Source organism: Oncorhynchus masou, chromosome 15 (genome assembly GCF_036934945.1).
Source record: "Oncorhynchus masou masou isolate Uvic2021 chromosome 15, UVic_Omas_1.1, whole genome shotgun sequence".
Classification (NCBI taxonomy): domain Eukaryota; kingdom Metazoa; phylum Chordata; class Actinopteri; order Salmoniformes; family Salmonidae; genus Oncorhynchus; species Oncorhynchus masou.
Window position 1 is genome coordinate 55,448,582 of NC_088226.1, and position 22,401 is coordinate 55,470,982.

At 42.4% G+C, this 22,401-nt stretch overlaps 1 protein-coding gene across 1 annotated transcript; it reads left to right on the forward strand.

Annotated features, from left to right (window-relative positions):
• Positions 1–2,756: 2,756 nt before the first annotated feature.
• Positions 2,757–21,831, forward strand: LOC135556491 (chromatin assembly factor 1 subunit A-like). Its single transcript, XM_064989734.1, has 16 exons — positions 2,757–3,038; positions 6,271–6,321; positions 6,844–7,460; positions 7,589–7,645; positions 7,775–8,019; positions 8,174–8,234; positions 8,356–8,427; positions 8,536–8,753; positions 13,294–13,465; positions 13,679–13,759; positions 14,435–14,539; positions 14,925–15,168; positions 17,533–17,671; positions 19,103–19,418; positions 19,520–19,601; positions 19,728–21,831. The coding sequence occupies exons 1-16, from the start codon at positions 2,972–2,974 to the stop codon at positions 19,763–19,765; spliced, it is 2,565 nt and encodes an 854-aa protein (XP_064845806.1). The 5' UTR covers positions 2,757–2,971; the 3' UTR covers positions 19,766–21,831.
• The last annotated feature ends 570 nt before the right edge of the window (positions 21,832–22,401 follow it).

The following is a 22,401-nucleotide window of genomic DNA, read 5'->3' on the forward strand; positions in this document are numbered from 1 at the left end:
TTGTTGACCGCATACCTCCTGGCCCTCTCACTTCGGGGCCCAGCTGGGGTCTTTCCTCTTCATCCAGAGCCACTGACTGCTGCCTTCTGCCGCCTCTGATACAGCTTTGATTGCCGAACGCTGGCTCTGGCCCTTAATTCCCAGGTCTCTAAGCAGTCTGGTTGTAGATGTTGCCACAAAACCTCTGCAGCCCACCTCCACTGGTCGGACTTCTGTGTTCCAGCCATGATGCCGTGCTTCGGCAGCTAGATCAGCATAGCGCAGATGTTTTCGCTCATAAGCCTCATCTACTGAGTTTTCCCAGGGTACTGTGAGCTCAATGATGAAGACCTTATTGAGTGAACGGGACCAGAGCACCATGTCAGGTCTTAGGGTGGTGGTTGCGATCTCCGGAGGAAACACAAGTTGCCGGCCAATGTCAGCTAGCATTTTCCAGTCGCGGGCCAAGCGCAGCTGGTCTCGCTTTAATGGTGTAGAGCCGCTCTTCGGTGGTTTAACCCCTTCGCGGACAAAGTTTGTCCGTAAGGAGTGTGATGCTGCTGTGGGTGGTAGGGAGTTGGTGGCAGCTCGCTTGTCCTCCAGGGCGGACGCAAGGTTTTTAAGGACTTGGTTGTGACGCCAAGTGTAGCGTCCTTGGGTGAGGCTTGTTTTACACCCTGTGAGAATGTGCCTGAGGTTGGCTGGCATGGAACAGAGGGCACAGTCCGGATCTTCACCATACCATTGGTGAAGATTAACTGGTGTTGGAAGGACGTCATATGTTGCTCTGATTGAAAAGCTCAACCGCCTCGCTTCCATGGCCCACAGATCCTTCCAGCTGATCTTCCTCTTCTCCACACTGTCCCATCGAGTCCACTGTCCCTGTTTGGCAAGAGAGACTGCCTTGGCCCTCCTTGCAGCCTCCTCCTGATGGCGTACTTCCTGCACTACCATCTTCCGCCGCTCTGGTGCAGTGGCCTTACTCCAAGCAGCACGGCTAGTTAGCCCAAGGCCTCCTCTTCCTTGCTGAACATGACCCACAATGTCAGCATGTCTGAGGGCTGCTGTTGCCTCCTGGACTGCTTTTCCTGGCCTCCATTTGCGCCCAGTTGCCAAGGTCGGCGCGTTATTGCTCACCACTGGGTCTCGAGATTCATTCAGTGTCATCTGGAGCCTGGTTTTTGCACACTTGAATTCCTCTGTTAGACTGGTGAGGGGCAACTTGAGGACACCATCTCCATAGAGGCCTATGGTGGTAAGGCATCGTGGAACTCCGAGCCACTTCTTTAAGTAGCCTGTGACTCCTCTTTCCATCTTCTCCACTGTTGAGATTGGAACCTCATACAGTGCTAAGGGCCACAACACCCGGGGTAGGAGACCAAACTGCAGACACCAGGCCTTTAACTTTCCAGGTAGCTGGGTGTTGTCGATGGACTGTAGGCTACTACTGATGTCTTTGCGCAGCTGTTGCACCTGGTCTTTGTCCTTCAGGCTTGCATCATACCACCTTCCAAGGCTTTTTACCGGCTGCTCAGACACTGTTGGGATTTGGTCATCTCCGATGAAGAATTTCAGGTCAGAGAGTACTCCCTTCACAATCGAGATGCTGCGTGACTTGGATGGTTTAATCTTCATACGGGCCCAGCTGATGTTCTCCTCGAGTTTTCTGAGCAGTCTCCTGGTGCATGGGACAGTGGTGGTCAATGTTGTAATGTCGTCCATGTAGGCTCTGAGTGGAGGGAGGCGGAAACCAGAGTCGACTCGCTTCATGGGTGCACAATCCATATGTCAGGCTGTAGAGTGCAATATGAATGTCTAATACACACAATTGACTGACTGGGGTGGTGATTTTCCAAGGTCAGTCCCACAATAAGAGCTAAGAAGATAATAGATGTGTAAACATTTGGAAATTGTGTTCTGTGGGTATCACTGAAAAGTAGTGAACTACATGTAGTTCAACTAGTAAGTTAATTTAATTTAGCTTTAGCTTGTTGGTAGTTGAACTTAATTCAAATCTTTGTAGTGTTTTCAGTAATTAGCAAAAAAGTTATTACATAGTGGTGTAGCTAACAATTGGAAGTACACACTACTTATTTAGCTAAAATAATATAAAATATGGTTAAGTTGGTGAGAATTTCCTGTCCTTTTCTGCATCAGATCTGCCTAATTCTCACTTGAAACATAGTTATAGTGTTTAATAGGATAATTACACAACCCAGAGTGATCTGTTTTCGCAATTTGTAGTCTATGACATTTCAGATTTAGGTGTGATCATTTTTCACAAAAAGTAGTTTGGATGTTGTGAACTACTTTTTCAAAGTATATTTAGTTATGTAAACTACATGTTTCTTAAGGGTCGCTTTAGTGTAGCTTAACTTATTCCAGTGTGAAGTAATTGGCAGCTACCTCCCTGATCTTGAGTATTACATAATACACTCCTTTTTAAATAATGTGATTTATTCTGCCAAACAATATCAAACAGATTCCACTATTGTTACTCATGCTAATGTTGTTTACGACAAATTGGTGGGAGGAAGTTCTTGAAGTTTGTAGGAGTGGAAGTTCGTTTTTGTGAAGTTATTTTTGTTTTGTTTTAGTTAACTCTACATAATCGTATGGAGTTTCCTTTTGTCACCCCATACAGTTGGTGGCGACAATGCTCCAGAAATATTGGATCCAAATCTCCGTGAAACCCCACCGACGAAGAAGAGTTCTGACCAATCAGCAAAGTATTCTGAGGAGAGCGACATACTCCCGCCAAATCTGACTGATGACAAGCGCGAGGCAGCAAAGAGTTCCAAAGGGATCGTGTGTGAGATGCGGAAAGAGTAACATGTAGCTACTTAGTCTTAAAAATAGTCAAACACAGTCAATTGTATATTATATTTTGCAGTGTTACTCTGGAAGACCTGTCAATATTGTGACATCATATGGTTTTGTTATATTGCCACTGTTTTCCGCACAAGGATATCAAAAGTGAGGGAAGTTTCGGATGGTGATGCTGGCGGCGGAAGATCCATCCGTGGACGGGCATTTAGCATCCACTCCACGGAGGAGAGGTAGCGATGATATTTATATTTTAACCTTTCAAATGTTTTTGGAATTTAGTTATATACTTTTAAATGATTATTTATCTTTCAGTTTGCCTATGGCCACATCGTCAACACAAATTTCTGCCTTAATACGTTAGCTAGCTACTATAACTAGCTAACGTTAGTTAACACGACAGTAAGGTTAACTACTAAGTTAGTTACTGTACACTAACGTTAACTGTTATAGTATATAGCTAACGTTAGCGAATTAACGTTTTTATTAGCCAACCCCTCAACATTTCCAAGTATGTAGTGAAGTGTAAAATGTGGGTTTATGTACGCTTGAAGTTCACCTAGCTTGTATAGCTAACTATATGATCAATATTTTCTGAAATGAATCTAACTTTACTGTATCTTAGTTAGCTAACGTTATTCTTTATAGTTAACTATTCATCAGCCAGCTAACTAAGCAAGTTAGAATTGGTGTCAACCTTGTAGCCTGCTGCTTGCCCATGGCCTTCAGCTAACTAACGTTAGCTAGCAAGCTGATTGAACAGTGTATTGGTGGTTTTGCTCACCAGCTTGTTGATAACAGTTAACGTTAGTCGGAAACTATAATTTCGATTAGACATTGAGTTACAACACTGCCCGCTCGACAGCTAGAACCATTGACAATGGTTCATTTAATGGTCAATGGCATTGTACTGCTGCATTTCCTCATAAAGTCAAAGTGCATTGTAAAACAAAGTCCATCTAACGTTAGCTATGAGTGATGAGGGGGGATGGTTGTGGGATTGTCATCTTATCTCCCTCACTTTGTTTTGGTTACAGGTATGGGTGGCAATCAAACCGAGCAATGCCAACAATAAGCTTGTTTGGGTTACTTTAACAAACGGAATTTGTTTATTTTACTTTGAGGCTAACCCTGTTCTCACCAGCGTTAGAGCTGTGAGTGTAGCCACAGCCGGGCTTTTACACTTGGTTTATATTCACCGAATGGCGGGAGAGAAAAGCAAACACCTCGCTTTACTTAGCCCGATGACTTGTGCCTTCCTCTCCTAGGTTTTTTTATTTGTGATCCACCGACGTGATTCGGTATTATGTAGCAAAATTAAATTGTGCTTTTTACATTGGATAAAAGTAGAGACTCAGAGCTACACAATTGTATATCATACACTGCATATGAGAAACAATGGGAAAGTAATTCTGCTTTGAAAGTTGATAAACCCCACCTTTTGAGAAAATGTTACTTAAATGTTTTGGTAAACTTACTGGAGAGCTCTTTAGTTTGGGTTATGTGAAAGAAGTGCTATAACCCCCAAACACATCTTGTTAAGTGGATGGGTCTCTACAGAAGGTGTAAACAGTACAGTGTAATGGTTACTTGCATAGTAGCAATATCAAAAAAAAGATAGTGTCAATATAAAGGAGGGGAAAAAAGGGTCAATGCCAGTAGAGAAAGAACAAAATAATATACCGTATGAACAAAAACATCAATAACATTATCAGTGATACTGGTGAAAGATGAGGTAGTTATATGTATACAATCAGGGGTAAAGTGGCTGAGCAGCAGGATAACAAAAATAGATAGTAGCAGCAATGTATGGTGTGTGTGTTAGGAGAGTCATGTGAATGTCCATAGAGGCACTGCAGATAGTGCTGATGACACTAACATTAGGCTATAACTAGCAAGGCAAATTGCTTTCTGAGATAATATTACTACACAGATCATACACTTAACGCTAATTTTAGCTAGCAAGCCAGCCACCTAACTTCAGCTGGCCAGCTAACAGTAAGCTTTAACTTGCAATGAAAACAACTGTCTGACAAAATTTGAAACGTATAGTATCTGAAACTGTAGCTAGACTCTTGCCCGTATACATCGATGAATGCTTCACGGCAGACTGCAACCCCTTTCATTAAGTAAGACGTCTTGTGTCGTTTCCGTTTTGTTTGTACAGCTTGCTTGCTTGGCCCGTTATCAAGTCACTCTGGTTCACACTGTAATGCCATAAGAATCATCTGATATTTCTCCCTCTGTTACAGATGCCATGGTTGCCCATAGTTTGAAGATGTAATCCAAAGACGGGTGTTTTATACAACAGCCTTCTGTGTTCTCTTAATAACGACTCCCTCTGCATTTGCAAACAAATGCCAGAATTATATTAATCTCTTTATCATACTCTGATTCTACCAAACATTTCACTAATTTCAAAACTCTCAACTTTTTCTTCCCCATCACTGTCATCAGAAGACTACAATGTCTTTGATGAAAATGTTTTTTACCTAAATCAGTGATTTCCTAATCGTCTGATTAATTTTCAGTCAGAGTCAGCATGGTACGATCGTCCTCCTGAAAGTAGTCCCATCACAACCTTTTCCCTCTGCCCTTTGTCGATAGCGCATTAGCAGCCCATTTGCTGTTCTTCATCGCTAATGTTATATCTTTTGAAAAAAAAACTGCAGTAGAAAGTATTATCTACACATAACGAGCAGCTCATTTTATAGACAGAAGATGCTACACGGCAGACCAATCCTAAACTCTCTCGGTATGTCCGGCCCATTCATTATCTCAGCCGATCATGGCTAGCGAAAAGGTTGCTGTCTTTTTATGTGGCTAAACCAACTAGGCCCGTACTTTAACAACTTTATTGGAATTTACAGATGGCATACAGGTTTGTTATTAAGGCACATGGAAGTTCAAATCTTCCAGAAGGCATTTCTGCCAAAAAATACATTTTGATAATAATAAAATCAATAAATGTTCAAATGCCTTTCCTGTGAAGTCGTGACTTGCGATGATATGCCTAGTTTCCTGAAACGAGTCACATTTGATTTAACATTATACTTGAATTGAAGTGGTCGTCCATTTACTTGATAAGTAAGTTCCAAGTCTAACTTAGCCGTTTCCTAATTGACTGACATGTATTTATTATTTCATTCCTTAAATAACCTGGATGCATTTGTTAAACTAACCATATGAGTAAACTAAGGACTATCCTATAGCATGAATACAATTGAGTGGGGGGATAAAGCAGTTAGTGTTTAAGTCATACAGTGTTGTGACTGTGTGGTTTGAACATATGAAGGTACCGCACATAATTCTTTGTTCCAGTGACAGAGTTGTGCGGCAATTAAAGTGACGCAACTTGTTTGCAACTGGAAATATTTCTGTATTGAAAAACAGTCTGTTTGAGGACTGAAGGATTGCTTGTGGGATTGTTGTCATCTTATCTCCCTCACATTGTTTTGGTTACAGGTATGGATGGCAAAGTCAAACCCAGCAATGTCAATAAGAAGCTTGTTCAGGGTAAGTGAACCTCAGGTGTTTTGAATGCATATTACCTCCATATACTATTTGCCAGATATCTGCGCGACCGATGTCACAAATTCCCTTTACTTGGCAATAGATATCAGTAAAACTCCAGCCAACATGTTAAAAAGGTCAAAGGTGATGCCAAATCTTGGAAATGTATGTTTTTAAACTGTAGTACTTTGTGTTTTAAGTTGTAATTGTGGCTGAAATGGTGTGTGCTGCTATTTTGGCCAGGTCTCTCTTGTATAATAGATTTTTAATCTCAATGAGACTAACCTGGTAAAATAAACAATTAGATGCTTTTATTTTGCTAAAGGAGAATGATACATAATGCTATCAAACTATAAAAAAATATATATATTGAGAGATTCTAATTTAGTAAATTATATTACAATTAATACAATTATTTAATTTAGTGTATTTGCTTTCATTGTTTTCCCAAATACTTTTAAAGATAAATTGGATTTAGTCCAACTTGAAAATCAGTGATGATAATAAATGGTATTTTCTCCTCAGCCCGCCTTCCATTTAAGCGTCTGAACCCAGAGCCCAAAGAGACCAGTGAACCCAAAAGAACTCGTGCCCTTCCCTGCCCAGAGCCTGGGCTCTCAGATGGGGAGAATGAATCTGAAATTTCCCCGCTACCCATGCATCACGGACCAGCATTGGTTAACGGCCGCGGACCCCTGGATGGATTCATGAGTCACAGCAGCCAAACTTCCCCTGCCAAAATAATAGTTGTTCTCACTGAGGACTTCAATTCAACTTACCCTCTAAAACAGCAACCTGCAACACCCATTTCTGCCTTGTGTCCTCCCACAAAAAACAACCATCAAAGCAAAATCCTGAGTGCTGTAACGGCCACCAAAACAGACCACACTGCCAAAACAGGGCAATTAGACTGCAAGGTGGGGGATGAACGGGATGGGGAGGAGGAGCAGGAAGGGGAGGACACTGCATCAATCTCACAGCTAGATACAACACAGGGATCTGACATAGAGGAAGAGTTTGTCAACCCTGATATGTCCAGTCAAGGGAATGGGTCCATGCTGTCTCCTTCATCCACCAGCTCTCTGTCAGCGGCCGAGAGCTCCCCAGAGGCTGTCAAGACGGAGAACAATCGTACTGTCACGGTGAGTACCGACTCGCAAATCAGATTCAATAATCATTCAATGTCTGTCATCAGGGATCTTTGTGTAAATGTACACAGAAGAAAGCTTTTCAATTAATACGTGATCTATGTTACCTTCTCTCTTTCCAGGAGCCACATTCCACCCCTAAAATAGAGCAGAAAACAGTGAAAAGACTCTCTATAAAGGTATAATGAGCTGTGATAGATTACTTCTGTATTTCACTGCTAAGTGGCATAATTTTGCATCCCAATTACTATTTAAATATCTACATCAAAATACTTATCTGAAGCTGAGTTTATTTTCTCTCTTCATAGAGTTTGCAGGAGCAAGCGGAAAGGCTACACCAGCGCCAAGAGAGAGAGCGGCAGCGGGAGGAGGCTAAAGCGGTTAAAGAGAAGAAAAAAGAGGAGGCTCGCAAACTGAAAGAGGAGAGAGAGAGGGAAAGAAAGGAGAAAAGGGAGAAAGAAGAGTGTGAAAAAAGAGTGAGAAAAGAAAAAGAGGAAAAGGAAAAAGCAGAGAAATTAAGAGCGAAAGAGGAGCATCGCAAATCAAAGCAAGAGTGAGTGTTGCTTGATCGAAAACCAGATCTTTAGCTCTAGGTGAAATGTCTTGTTACTTTTATATTGACTTGACTGGAAACATTTGATTTGAATGTTTTTATTAAAGCAAATGTAAGCCTTGCAATTGAATTAAACGTGATATAATTTCCCCAGGGTAAAACTTGAAGGCAAGAGAAAGAAAGAGGAGGAGAAACGGTTGAAAGAAGAGAAGGATGTGAGTTGATAAGGGATGTTTCTATTTTTTAAACTGGAGTGTAATGTCTGACATTTGACAGTTGACAATTGCCATGTCATTGTAACCGACCTGATAATACATCTGAAAATGTTCTATTCAGAGGCTCAAAGCAGAGAAAGCAGAGATAACAAGATTCCTACAGAAACCGAAGACTCCTCAGCAGGCCACAAAGGTAAGATAACTCTGACTGGATTGAAAAAGAAAACAAAATCTTAATCATAAAATAGTGGCATGTTAATTTAATCTGTAACTTTCCTTCCTTCTGTCCCTCCCACCTCAGACCCTTGTATCTGCCTGTGGAAAGTTTGCTCCATTTGAGATAAAGGAGCACATGGGTCTGGCGCCGCTGACACGGGTCCAGTGTGAGGAGGCAGTCCTGGATGAACTGGACCGGTACCTGGCTAAGCCTGATGGAAGTCTGCACGGCCTGAGGGACTGGACCAGAAATGAGCCCCGCAGATCAGGCCCAACCAAGCCCAGAAGCACAGACTCTATGAGGTGAGACCATCACACCCTAAAAATCACAATTGTTGCGTGGCCATGATGGCAACAATAGGTGCTTTGAATTGCTGAACTCTTGACATTTTGTGAAACTACAAAGAATCTGTGATTTCCTACAGTAAAGAGGCTGTTTCTACATTTAAAAAAATACATAAAGGCAACATGTAAAGTGTTGGTTTCACGAGCTGAAAAAAATATCCCAGAAATGTTATATATGCACAAAAACGTTATTTCTCTCATTTTGTGCACAAATGTGTTTACCTCCCTGTTTGAGCAAGATCAAATAATCCATCCACATGAAGGGTGAGGCATATCAACAAGCTGATTAAACAGCATGATCATTACACAGGTGCGCCTTGTGCTGGGGACAATAAGAGGTCGACCAATTATGATTTTTCAACGCCGATACCGGTTATTGGAGGACCAAATAAAGCCGATGCCGATTTAAAAATAAATTAAATAAAAAAATAAAAACATGTATGTGTAATAATGACAATTGCCACAATACTGAATGAACACTTATTTTAACTTAATATAATACATTAATAAAATCAATTTAGCCTCAAATACAGTGGGGCAAAAAAGTATTTAGTCAGCCACCAATTGTGCAAGTTCTCCCACTTAAAAATGAGAGGCCTGTAATTTTCATCATAGGTACGCTTCAACTATGACAGACAAAATGAGGGGGAAAAACCAGAAAATCACATTGTAGGATTTTTAATTAATTTATTTGCAAATTATGGTGGAAATTAAGTATTTGGTCAATAACAAAATTTTATCTCAATACTTTGTTATATACCCATTGTTGGCAATGACAGAGGTCAAACGTTTTCTGTAAGTCTTCACAAGGTTTTCACACACTGTTGCTTGTATTTTGGCCCATTCCTCCATGCAGATCTCCTCTAGAGCAGTGATGTTTTGGGGCTGTTGCTGGGCAACGCAGACTTTCAACTCCCTCCAAAGATTTTCTATGGGGTTGAGATCTGGAGACTTACAAAGCCACTCCTTTGTTGCCCGGGCAGTGTGTTTGGGATCATTGTCATGCTGAAAGACCCAGCCACATTTCATCTTCAATGCCCTTGCTGATGGAAGGAGGTTTTCACTCAAAATCTCACGACACATGGCCCCATTCATTCTTTCCTTTACACGGATCAGTCGTCCTGGTCCCTTTGCAGAAAAACAGCCCCAAAGCATGATGTTTCCACCCCCATGCTTCACAGTAGGTATGGTGTTCTTTGGATGCAACTCAGCATTCTTTGTCCTCCAAACACGACGAGTTGAGATTTTACCAAAAAGTTATATTTTGGTTTCATCTGACCATATGACATTCTCCCAATCTTCTTCTGGATCATCCAAATGCTCTCTAGCAAACTTCAGACGGGCCTGGACATGTACTGGCTTAAGCAGGGAGACACGTCTGGCACTGTAGGATTTGAGTCCCTGGCGGCGTAGTGTGTTACTGATGGTAGACTTTGTTACTTTGATCCCAGCTCTCTGCAGGTCATTCACTAGGTCCCCCCGTGTGGTTCTGGGATTTTTGCTCACCGTTCTTGTGATCATTTTGACCCCACGGGGTGAGATCTTGCGTGGAGCCCCAGATCGAGGGAGATTATCAGTGGTCTTGTATGTCTTCCATTTCCTAATAATTGCTCCCACAGTTGATTTATTCAAACCAAGCTGCTTACCTATTGCAGATTCAGTCTTCCCAGGCTGGTGCAGATCTACAATTTTGTTTCTGGTGTCCTTTGACAGCTCTTTGGTCTTGGCCATAGTGGAATTTGGAGTGTGACTGTTTGAGGTTGTGGACAGGTGTCTTTCATACTGACAACAAGTTCAAACAGGTGCCATTCATACAGGTAATGAGTGGAGGACAGAGGAGCCTCTTAAAGAAGTTGTTACAGGTCTGTGAGAGCCAGAAACGTGCTTGTTTGTAGATGACCAAATACTTATTTTCCACCATATTTTGCAAATAAATTCATTAAAATCCAACAATGTGATTTTTCTTGTTTTTTTTGTCTTCTCATTGTGTCTAGTTGAAGTGTACCTATGATGAAAATTACAGGCCTCATCTGGGAGAACTTGCACAATTGGTGGCTGACTAAATACTTTTTTGCCCCACTGTAAATAATGAAGCATGTTCAATTTCTTTTAAATAATGCAAAAACAAAGTTTTGGAGAAGAAAGTAAACGTGCAATATGTGCCATGTAAAAAAGCTAACGTTTTAGTTCCTTGCTCAGAACATGAGAACATATGAAAGCCGGTGGTTCCTTTTAACATGAGACTTCAATGTTCCATGGTAAGAGGTTTTAGGTTGTAGTTATTATAGAACTATTTCTCTCTATACAATTTGTATTTCATATACCTTTGACTATAGGATGTTCTTTTTGGCACTTTTAATATTGCCAGTGTAACAGTATAGCTTCCGTCCCTCTCCTCACCCCTACCTGGGCTTGAACCAGGAACACATTGACAACAGCCACCCTGGAAGCAGTTACCCATGCAGAGCAAGGGGAACAACTACTCCCAAGTCTGAGCGAGTGATGTTTGAAACGCTGTTAGCGCGCACCTCGCTAACTAGCTAGCCATTTCACATCGGTTACACCAGCCTAATCTTGGGAGTTGATAGGCTTGAAGTTATAAACAGCTCAATGCTTGAAGCACAGCGAAGAGCTGCTGGCAAAACGCACAGAAGTGCTGTTTGAATGAATGCTTACGAGCCTGCTGGTGCCTACCATCGTTCAGTCAGACTGCTCTATCAAATCATAGACTTAATTATAACATAACACACAGAAATACGAGCCTTTGGTCATTAAAATGGTAGAATCCGGATTCTATCATTTCGACAACAAAACGTTTATTCTTTCAGTGAAATGCGGAACCGTTCCGTATTTTATCTAACGGATGACAATCGTTACATTGTACAACCTTCAATGTTATGTCATAATTATGTGCAATTCTGGCAAATTAACTATGGTCTTTGTTAGGAATAAATGGACTTCACACAGTTCGCAATGAGCCAGGCGGCCCAAACGGCTTCATATACCCTGACTGCTTGCACGGAACGCAAGAAAAGTTACACAATTTCCCTAGTTATAAGAAATTCATGTTAGCAGGCAATATGCAGGTTTAAAAATATATATATATACTTGTGTATTGATTTTAAAGAAAGGCATTGATGTTTATGGTTAGGTCAAATGCGCTTGTTAAATCATCACCCGTTTGTCGAAGTAGGCTGTGATTCAATGAAAAATTAACAGGCACCGCATCGATTCTATGCAACGCAGGACACGCTAGATAACTACACTACAACTACAAGGCAGTTAACCCACCGTTTCTAGGCCGTCATTGAAACTAAGAATGTGTTCTTAACTGACTTGCCTAGTTAAATAAAGGTGTGTAAAAAAAAAAAAATGCAAATCGGTGTCCAAAAATACAGATTACCGATTGTTATGAACTTGAAATCGGCCCTAATTAATCTGTCGACCTCTACTCTAAAGGGTGCCGTTTTGTCACACAATACAATGCCACCAACATTTTGGGCGAGTCACCTGTGTGATCTTCAGACCAGCCGCCCGGACAGCTGATGAAACTGTGGATTTGCACATCCAAGGAATTTCTGCACAAACTGTCTCAGGGATGCTCATCTGCGAGCACCAGGGTCTTGACCTGACTGCAGTTTAGCGTCGTAGCCGACTTCAGTGGACAAATGTTCCCGTTCAATGGCCACTGACACTGGAAAGTGTGCTCTTCACGGATTAATCTCGGTTTCAATCGTACAGGGCAGATGACAGGCAGCATGTACGGCGTCGTGTGGGAGAGGGGTTTGCTGATGTGAACAGAATGCACCATGATGCGGTTATATGGTATGGGAAGGCATTAGCTACGGACAACAAACACAATTGCATTTTATTGATGGCAATTTGAATGCATAGATACCGTGACTAGATCCTGAGGCCCATTGTCGTGCCATTCATCCGCTGCCATCACCTCGTGTTTCAACATGGTAATGCACGGCCCCATGTCGCAAGGATCTGTACACAATTCCTGGAAGCTGAAAATGGCCCAGTTCTTCCATGGCCTGCATACTCGCCAGACGTGTCACCCATTGAGTATGTTTGGGATGCTCTGGATCGACATGTACGACAGCGTGTTCCAGTTCCCGACAATATTCAGCAACTTCGCACAGCCATTGAAGAGGAATGGGGTAACATTTCACAGGCCACTATCAGTCTGATCAACTTTATGCAAAGGAGATGTGTGGCGCTGCATGAGGGAAATAATGGTTACACCAGATGCTGACAGGTTCTCTGATCCACGCCCCTACCTTTTTAAGGGATGTGCCCAACAGATTCATATCTGTATTGTCAGTAATGTGAAATTCATAGATGAGGGCCTAATGAATTTTCCAATTGACTGATTTCCTTAAATGGACTTACTCCGTATAGTCTTTGAAATCGTTGCATGTTGGGATTTTATATTTTTGTTCAGTGTATGTACACTCCTATAGTCTTTGGCCCCTCTCTGTTCTCTGCATAGGGAGTGTATGGTGATAGTTAAGGGGCCTAAACCGGACGGTGTGCCTGACCGGCAGCGCTACGGCCGCATGAAGCTCCTTCAGTTCCGTGAGAACTACCGGCCTGCCTACTGGGGCACGTGGAGTAAAAAGAGCCCCCACATCTCCCCACGTTACCCTCTCAGACAGGACAAGGTAAGACTTCCCTCATTCTCTGACCATGATCCTTGAAGCCTTTCACTTCTTTACATCTTAGTTTCTGACATATTGCTCTCACTAACCCTGCCATATCCAATTTGTCAAGTGGTGCCATGAGTGAAGAATGTGTTCTGGGGGTGATATCCGTTGCACTGTGACTTCCATGTTTGATGGGTTTCTATGTATGGCTAAAGTTTGTGTTCTCACTAGGTCCTGTTGGATTATGAAGTAGACAGTGATGAGGAGTGGGAGGAGGAGGAGCCAGGAGAATCCCTGTCACACAGTGAAGGGGTAGGTCTCTCGTCAATATTCTTCTGTCACAGCTTTTGATGCTCTGCTGTTCTGTTTGATATCAAGATTTGCTCATTGTTGTAGCTGAATCGTTACTGCTGGTTGTGAGGATCTAAAGGGAGGGGCAACTTTTTTTGAGGGGGGGGGGCAGACTCTGTCGGTCTCAACCTACTGTTAAAAGAGTTTGAATACACATGGAGCAATTTTGAAATTTGTTTGCATCAGCAGTCACTTAATTAGCCCATGTAAGCAATTTTTTACATTTACTGTTAAGTTAGCTATCTAAATGTGTAGTAAGCATGGTTGAATTACCAACCGGGGTGGAGTCCATTTGATCATCAGTTATCATGTAAAAAAAAAAGCAAAGAAATGCTAACAATTGCCTCCACTCTATGGCAAAATGTGTAGAATTGCAGGCAATTGGCTGTAAAACTGCTAATTTGTCTGTCCGCCCCATTGCAAAATGAGTAGAATTGCATGAAATGAGTTATAAAATTGCAGTCTTTTTTTCCACCCCATGGCAAAATGTGTAGAATTTCAGGAGATGATAAACCTAAACCTCAAATATTTTGCTCACAAGGATGGGGGGGATGTTTGTGGGTACGCAGACCCACTGCTGCCCCCACCCCAATCAATGTTGCCTATCCCTGACTAAACAGACTCTTGTTTTTGCAGGAGGATAATGATGAGGGAGGTGAAAATGACGATGACGATGAGGATGGTTTCTTTGTACCCCATGGTTACCTATCAGATGGCGAGGGGGCATTGGAGGAGGAAGAGGTAGGTTAAATTGCCCCTACAATCCGTATGCATGCCTCATTCATTTTCTTTACTGTTCTTTTCCGTTGGTCTGGTATGACTAATATTGGATATAATGTAAGTACTTAGTGCTTTACAGTGGGCCTCCCGAGTGGCGCAGCGGTCTACGGTGTCATTATAGACTCAGGTTCGATCCCGGACTGTGTCACAACCAGCCGTGATCAGAAGTCCCTTAGGGTTGCGCACAATTGGCCCAGTGTCGTTAGGGGAGGGTTTGGTGGGGCTTGGTTCATCGCACTCTAGTGACTCCTTGGGTCAGGTGCTACAGGCTGACTGCGGTCGTCAGTTGAACAGTGTATGTTGAGCACTCACCTTAATTGCTCCTATCTCTGTGACGTGATTCCAGGAGGGTGGCGACCCAGAGAAGCAGAAGGTTCGTCAGAAGCTGAAAGCCCGGGAGTGGGACGAGCTGATGGCCAAGAAGAAGGTGAAGGTGCTGGAGGCGGTGGTGAGAGGCTGTATATGGCAGGGAGAGGGTCCTCCTCTGGAGCTATTCCAGAAATTCGCTGTGTGCCTGGTAGAACCCCTGCCAAAGCCGGAGCCCACCACCCCAGAGGACTACGCACAGAAACTACAAGAAGATGAGCAGCGTGAGTACATTCTTATGTCTGGGGGAACATGCAGATATAGTGTTCATTGTGTGTGTTGTCATTTCGAGAGACTTACGGGAGCATTTAGGTTATAAGTGCCTTGCTCAAGGGCACATCGGTAGATTGTTTTTGCGTAGTTGGCACAGGGATTCGAACCAGCAAACTTTAGGTTACTGGTCCAACGCCCTAAAACACTAGGCTCTCTCCAATATTCATGTCCCTTTCGACCTCAGCCTTAGTCTTGCCACCGTTAAGTGGTAGTGATCATCTGAGTCATTGACTGACTGAAGCGGCATGAAATGTAGTTTGTGGTTTGGATGGAAAACCTGTGACTGTGTTTGTCTTTGATGCTTATCTGAGTTCTTACAGAATAATGTAAATGAGTAATTTGGTTGAGCCATGTTGTTTGAATAGTGTCACTATTGTCTGATTTTTCAGAGTAGCTCTGAGTGGCCAAACTGTAATGACCTGTGCCTTTACTGACTTTAGCAAGCATGCACTTATATTTACACAAAAATCTGTGTTTTGATTGTGGAGATGGACTTAACACCCATGACCAACATGCGATTTATCTGCACTCATGCCACATAAAGAGCGAGCTAAATCAAACACCAACTATTTCGCCTCGTGTGGAGTTGAAGAAAAGAGAGACCACATGCCAATGTGGTTGTTTTTATAAAAATTGGGTTATGTTTCGCCAAGAAAACATGCCTGTTTGTCATCAGGAAAATGTAAACGGTTGCGAAGGGAGTCTTTCAAAACTGGATTGAGTGAAGTAGCAGAAAATGTGCTTAATTATTATGAGCTCTGTCTGTATGCAATTACTTGGGCCTAAAACATGAGCATGGAGAGCTACACAGGTTTGCTAAATTACTGTATATATTTGTCTAATATTTAGTCTATTTACTTAAATTTGTAGCTCTCTGTTGTAAACAATTGACTGTGCTCTCAGACAAAATTTAGCTGGAATTGTGCCGTGCAGAATTTTAACCAAATTGGTGATTGGTTGACGATATGACACAGGCTTACGTCTTGTCTTTTTTAAGTTGCATTGTGCAGAATATCAGATCTGTCAACAGTTGTAGTGTTTAACCTCACCAGATCTTATCATAATGACTGCAAAAAAGACTCATTGGAATGCAATGAATGTCAATTCTGATAAAATTAATGTGAAGTCTGAAATACGGTACAAATGTACATTTTTTTGTAAATGGGTTAGTAAACCTGAAAAGGGGCTGAAATACCAGGTGGTGTCAGAGGAAGGCGGAAAGCCCTTAAAATTGTCAGACTCCAGCCACCCTAGTCATAGACTGTTCTCTCTGCTACTGCACGGCAAGCGGTACCAAAGTGCCAAGTCTAGGTCCAAGAGGCTTCTAAACAGCTTCTACCCCCAAGCCATAAGACTCCTGACCCTCTAATCAAATGGCTACCCAGACTATACTATTTGCATTGCCCCTCCCCCCTGCACACCACTGCCACTCTCTGTTGTCATCTATACATGGTCACTTTGATAACTCTACCTACATGTACATGCTACCTCAACTGGCCAGTGCCCCCACACATTGACTCTGTACTGCCCCCCCCCCCATGTATATATTATTTTTTGCTGCTGCTCTTTAATGGCTTGTTACTTTTATCTCTTATTCTTATCCATATTTTTGTGAAACTGCACTGTTGGTTAGGGGCTCGTAAGTAAGCATTTCACTGTAAGGTCTACACCTGTTTTATTCTGTGCATGTGACTAACACAATTTGATTTGACATACAGGATTGTTCCAGGAATAGTGGGAGGTATTGTCACCATAACACATGGTCAACTTACTAGACTACAATGTTCATTGCAATGAACTTCATTGCAATCAGCCGATGCAATTTTATACACATGAACACACAGGCTTCAGATAAGCACATCAACTTCAAAAGAGTAAATTGACAATGCGTCTTTCTTTTTTTTAAGTCCCCCAAAGTTGGACTTTTGTTGCCTTTTGGAGAGCTCATGTCTCATTCGGAGGAGCTAAGCCCCACGGCTCCCCTGTAATTCACCTTGTGCTTGCTTCAGTCATTGATTGCTGTCTAGACTGCAAGGGAGACTAGACTCTAGTCTAAACTAGAGACAATCAAAGATATGTATCGTTTTCAGACAAACTTTATATGCTGCGTCTGAGTCACTCAGTATATACTGTGCCAACAAGTAATTGTGAACAGTGAACAGCAGGTCTTTATGGCTGACCCGAGTTGCTCTGTAGCAGCCTGCGGGAGTATATGATAATATTGGCTGCAGCATTTTGCCCAAACTTTGTATGAATAGGCCTAGATGTAGAATGTGTTTTCAAACACCTTCCCATTTCCCCTACCATATCTTCAGTGCTGTCCCAGTTGCTGCCACTGCTCCATGGAAATGTGAACAGCAATAAGGTGATCATCACAGAGTTCCAGGAGTTTTGTCGCCAGAAATTGACCTCTACTATTTCCAGCCCCCAGAACTCGGGAGACATTCCCACCAGGTAACTTTAAACCTGATTTACTAAACATTAGCTAGTTTACATAATGAGTAAATCATATATGGTCACTATTAAACTCATTATAAACTGGGTGGTTCAAACCCTGCTGAATGCTGATTTGGCTAACAACCATGGTATATCAGACTGTATTCCATGGGTATGACAACATTTCTTTTTACTTTAATTATGTTGGTAACCAGTTTATAGTAGCAATAAGGCACCTCTGGGGTTTGTGATTATATGGCCAATTTACCACGGCTAAGGGCTGTATCCAGGCACTCCACGTTGCGTTGTGCTTAAGATTAGCCCTTAGCTGTGGTATATGGCCATATACAGTGCATTGTGAAAGTATTGAGACACCTTGATGTTACAGCCTCACTCTAAAATGTATTAAATAAAAACTTTCTCATCAATCTACACACAATAACTCACAATTACAAAGCGAAAACAGGTTTTTGCAATATTTGACAAATGTATATACTTATTTACGTAAGTATTTAGACCCTTTGCTAAGAGACTTGAAATTGAGCTCTGGTGCATCCTGTTTCCATTGATCATCTTTGAGATGTTTCTACAACAGTTGTAGTCCACCTGGTAAATTGAATTGATTGGACATGATTTGGAAAGGCACACACCTGTCTATGTAAGCTCCCACAGTTGACAGTGCGTGTCAGAGCAAAACCCAAAACATGAGGTCGAAAGAATTGTCTGTAGAGCTCTGAGACAGGATTTTATTGAGGCACAGATCTGGGGAATGGTACAAAAAAATGTCTGCAGCATTGAAGGTCCCCAAGAACATGGTCCCCAAGATGGGGTGGCCTCCATCACTCTTAAATGGAAGAAGTTTGGAACCACCAAGATTGGCCACCCTGCCAAACTGAGCAATGGGGAGGGAGGAGGAGGGTGACCGAGAACCCAAGTATCTGAATGTCCTTGAGTGGCTCAGCCAGAGCCCGGAAATGAGCCCGATCAAACATCGCTGGAGAGACCTGAAAATAGCTGTGCAGTGATGCTCCCCATCCAACCTGACAGAGCTTGAGAGGATCTGCAGAGAAGAATGGGAGAAACTCCCCAAATACCCAAGAAGACTAAAGGCTTTTATTGCTGCCAAAGGTGCTTCAACAAAGTACTGTGTAAAGGGTCTAAATACTTATGTAAATGTGATCTTTCTGGGGGTTTTATAAATAAAATGTGCAAACATTCTTGCCTGTTTTTGATTTGTCATTATGGGGTATTGTGTGTAGATTGATGGGGGGAAAAACAATTTAATCCATTTTAAAATAAGGCTGTAACGTAACAAAGTGGAAAAGGTCAAGGGGTCTGAATACTTTCCGAATGCACTGTACCACACCCCCTCGGGCCTTACTGCAAGTGCAAATGCTATATAAAAGCTTTATTTTTTTTCTTAGCTGAGATGGTCTTCTTTTGCCCTAGGATCCGTCTGAAGCGCCTTATCAAGGGAAATTCCATGTATGAGAAGCGCTCGGCCTACAGACGCTGCTGCTGGTACATACACACAGAGGTCCTGGCTCGCTTCAGCCAGGAGGCTCTCCCTGTGCCCTGCCAGTGGAACTACCTCACCTCTGGGGCCCATGTGTCCCGTGAAGAAGCCTCGGCGGCCACAGGCTCACAGGGCAACTCCCCAACCACCCCACAGACCTCCACCACAACCTCCTCCTCCAACAAAAGGAAGAGTGCCGGCAGCATGTCCATCACCAAGTTCATGAAGAAGGCTGCCGACCCTGAGCAGGTATGACAGTCTGATAAACTATGCATATGAAGTCCTTTTGCTCAGATCCTATTGCTAAGACGACTGTGTATCAGATTTTCATGAGCACTCCTTTGTTCCAGGCTCATGAGATGGATGGGTTCCAGGCAGACACAGAGGAGGATGAGGATGAAACAGACTGCGTCATAATCCGTACACAGAAAGGTGAGACCTCAAAATAACTTTCTTGACAGATTGTTTGGCCCTGAAGGACACGTTGTATTTGGTTTCCCTATATATAAGTAAGAAGGGAGGGGTTGTCAGTGACACTAAATATGTCTTCCCCTGCAGGATCTTCCAGAAAGGATACCTCCCCCCACAGAAAATGAGCACACAGAAAAAATTGAGGTGACCCCCCCCCTCTGATACGACTGCCCTCCCCTGCACCGGCCCCACCCCGGCCACCACCTAAGAACTGCCCCCTGACTCTGGGGGTGTGTAACCAGTGTCAAATAGAATCAGGCCTTCAATCAAGATAACATTCTGTAGTGGCACACACACCACCCACACAGTATTACTTCCCACTCTGCTCCTCTAAGTACCAGACATCTGCATGTAAAAATGAGTGTCTGACTGAGAAACTTATTAGGACATGGTTTATTTTATTCCAATGCTCAACGCTTTTATTACTTGGTTCAGTTGGAGTGTCAGACATGTTTATATGGATGTCTTTGCTTGGTGAGGAGTGGAAGGTGGCTCAGACAGTCAAGACTCTGCTACTATGGTAGATTGGGTGGCTGTTCTAGTAGTTGCTGTGTGCTGGCCCATGTGTCCTCCTTTTAATACATATATACAGTACCAGTCAAGTTGAGACACCTACTCATTCAAAGATTTTTCTTTATTTTTACTATTTTCATAGTTTGGATATCACATATGGAATCATGTAGAAAACCAATTCAAAATGTTATTTGAGATTCTTCAAAGTAGCCACCCGTTGCCTTGATGATAGCTTTGCACAATTTTGGTATTTTATTAACCAGCTTCATGAGTGCTTTTCCAACAGTCTTGAAGGAGTTCCCACATATACTGAGCACTTGTTAGCTGCTTTTCCTTCACTCTGCAGTCCAACTCAACCAAATTGAGATGGGTGGAATGAGGTCGGGTGATTGTGGGGGCTAGGTCGTCTGATGCAGCACTCCATCACTCTGCTTTTTGGTCAAATAGCCCTTACACAGCCTGGCGGTGTTTTGGATCATTGTCCTGTTGATTAACAAATGATATTCCCACTAAGCACAAACCAGATGGGATGGTGAATCGCTCCAGAATGCTGTGGTAACCATGCTGGTTAAGTGTGCCTTGAATTCTAAATAAATCACGAACGGTGTCAGTACCATCACACCTCCTCCTCCATGCTTCACGGTGGGAACCACACATACGGCGATCATCCGTTCACCTACTCTGTGTCTCAAAGATGTTGGTTGGAACCAAAAATCTGAAATCTGGACTGATCAGTCTAAAGGACAGATTTCCACTGCTCGTGTTTCTTGGCCCAAGCAAGTCTTATTATTGGTGTTTTTTTAGTAGTGATTTCTTTGCAGCAACTCAACAGTTGATGTTAAGATGTGTCTGTTACATGAACTGTGAAGCATTTCTGAGGCTGGTAACTCCAAAGAACTTGTCCTCTGCAGCAGAGGTTCTGGGTCTTCCTGGAGTTTTATGAGAGCCAGTTTATTCATAGCGCTTGGTTTTTGCAGCTGCAAAAGTTCTTGAAATTTTCCAGATTGACTGGACTATCATTTCTCTTTGCTTATTTGAGCTGTTATTGCCATATGGACTTAGCCCTATTTGGTAAAATACTATCTTCTGTATACCACCCTACCTTGTCACAACACAACTGATTGGCTCAAACGCATTAAGGAAAGAAGTTCCACACACCTGTTAATTGAAATGCATTCCAGGTGACTGCCTCATGAAGCTGGTTGAAAGAATGCCAAGCATGTGCAAAGCTGTCAAGGCACAGGGTGGCTTCTTTGAAGAATATCATATTTTTATTTGGTTATGTGTTATTTCATAGTACGATGAAACAAAAACCCTGGAATGAGTGTACCCAAACTTGACTGTGTATATATGCATTTGTTTAAAAAAATACTTGACCTGGTTGAATTGTACTGCACTTTTATATGCCTTGTTCCCCTTCCTTATCTGGATACCTTTATCAACATCCCACCACTCATCCCTGTATGGTTTCAATATGGCAGGTGCTGTTTCAGGCTGCTAAACAGTGATTTGTGTTCTTAATGGTTTAGAGGTGGAACAGGTAATGGCCGGCCATTATTAAAAACATTGCCAATGAAAGGCAAACGGCAGAGACATTCAGAATGCTTTCCTGTCCCAGTTTTCAGATATGATTAAAGGTCTCACTTTGTCTTTAAATAAAGCAATATTTAAATGTTAACATGCTATTATGTGCATATACTGACTAAAGATAAAACACATGATTCAGCTTTGATACTTAGAGCATTACCTTCATTATAGCGATTCTTAAACAAGGTTAGGAAAACATTTAGATCAACAGAGACCAGCTGTGATGAGATCTAGTGCTGCTGTTCATGTCCGAACTGAAACATTGGAGAAGTTATGGCTGCCTGTGTGCAGTGCACAGGTTGCACAGAAGTTGTGAGGAGAGGTTGTCATCCCAGGCAGCACTGGATCACGACTTGGGGACAAACCTCAGCTCATTGGTCTCAAGTGTTGATTACATACAGTACAAAACAACCAAAAACAAACCGCCGTTGACAATTTACAGAAATCGAATGAAATTAACCAAGTAGTAACTGCTTTGACAAAACCCTTTTGCCCTCCTATTCAATGACAAAGGGAGCTTCTAACATCAGCTCTGTCCAGTAACCTTCACTTTTGAAGGTATAATTTGACATGTTTGCTGCTGCAACCTTAAAGTGCTACTAATCTCAAATACAATATTATAGGCTCCATCTGAAATAAAATGGCTTAACCAATAACTATT

Bases quoted from the DNA above. Each gene is read 5' to 3' on its own strand.
- LOC135556491 (XM_064989734.1), top strand. From the start codon at position 2,972: ATGGTGATGCTGGCGGCGGAAGATCCATCCGTGGACGGGCATTTAGCA. The intron at 17,672-19,102 runs GTAACTTTAAAC...CTTTTGCCCTAG, and splicing joins TCGGGAGACATTCCCACCAG to GATCCGTCTGAAGCGCCTTA. The intron at 19,419-19,519 runs GTATGACAGTCT...CCTTTGTTCCAG, and splicing joins AGGCTGCCGACCCTGAGCAG to GCTCATGAGATGGATGGGTT.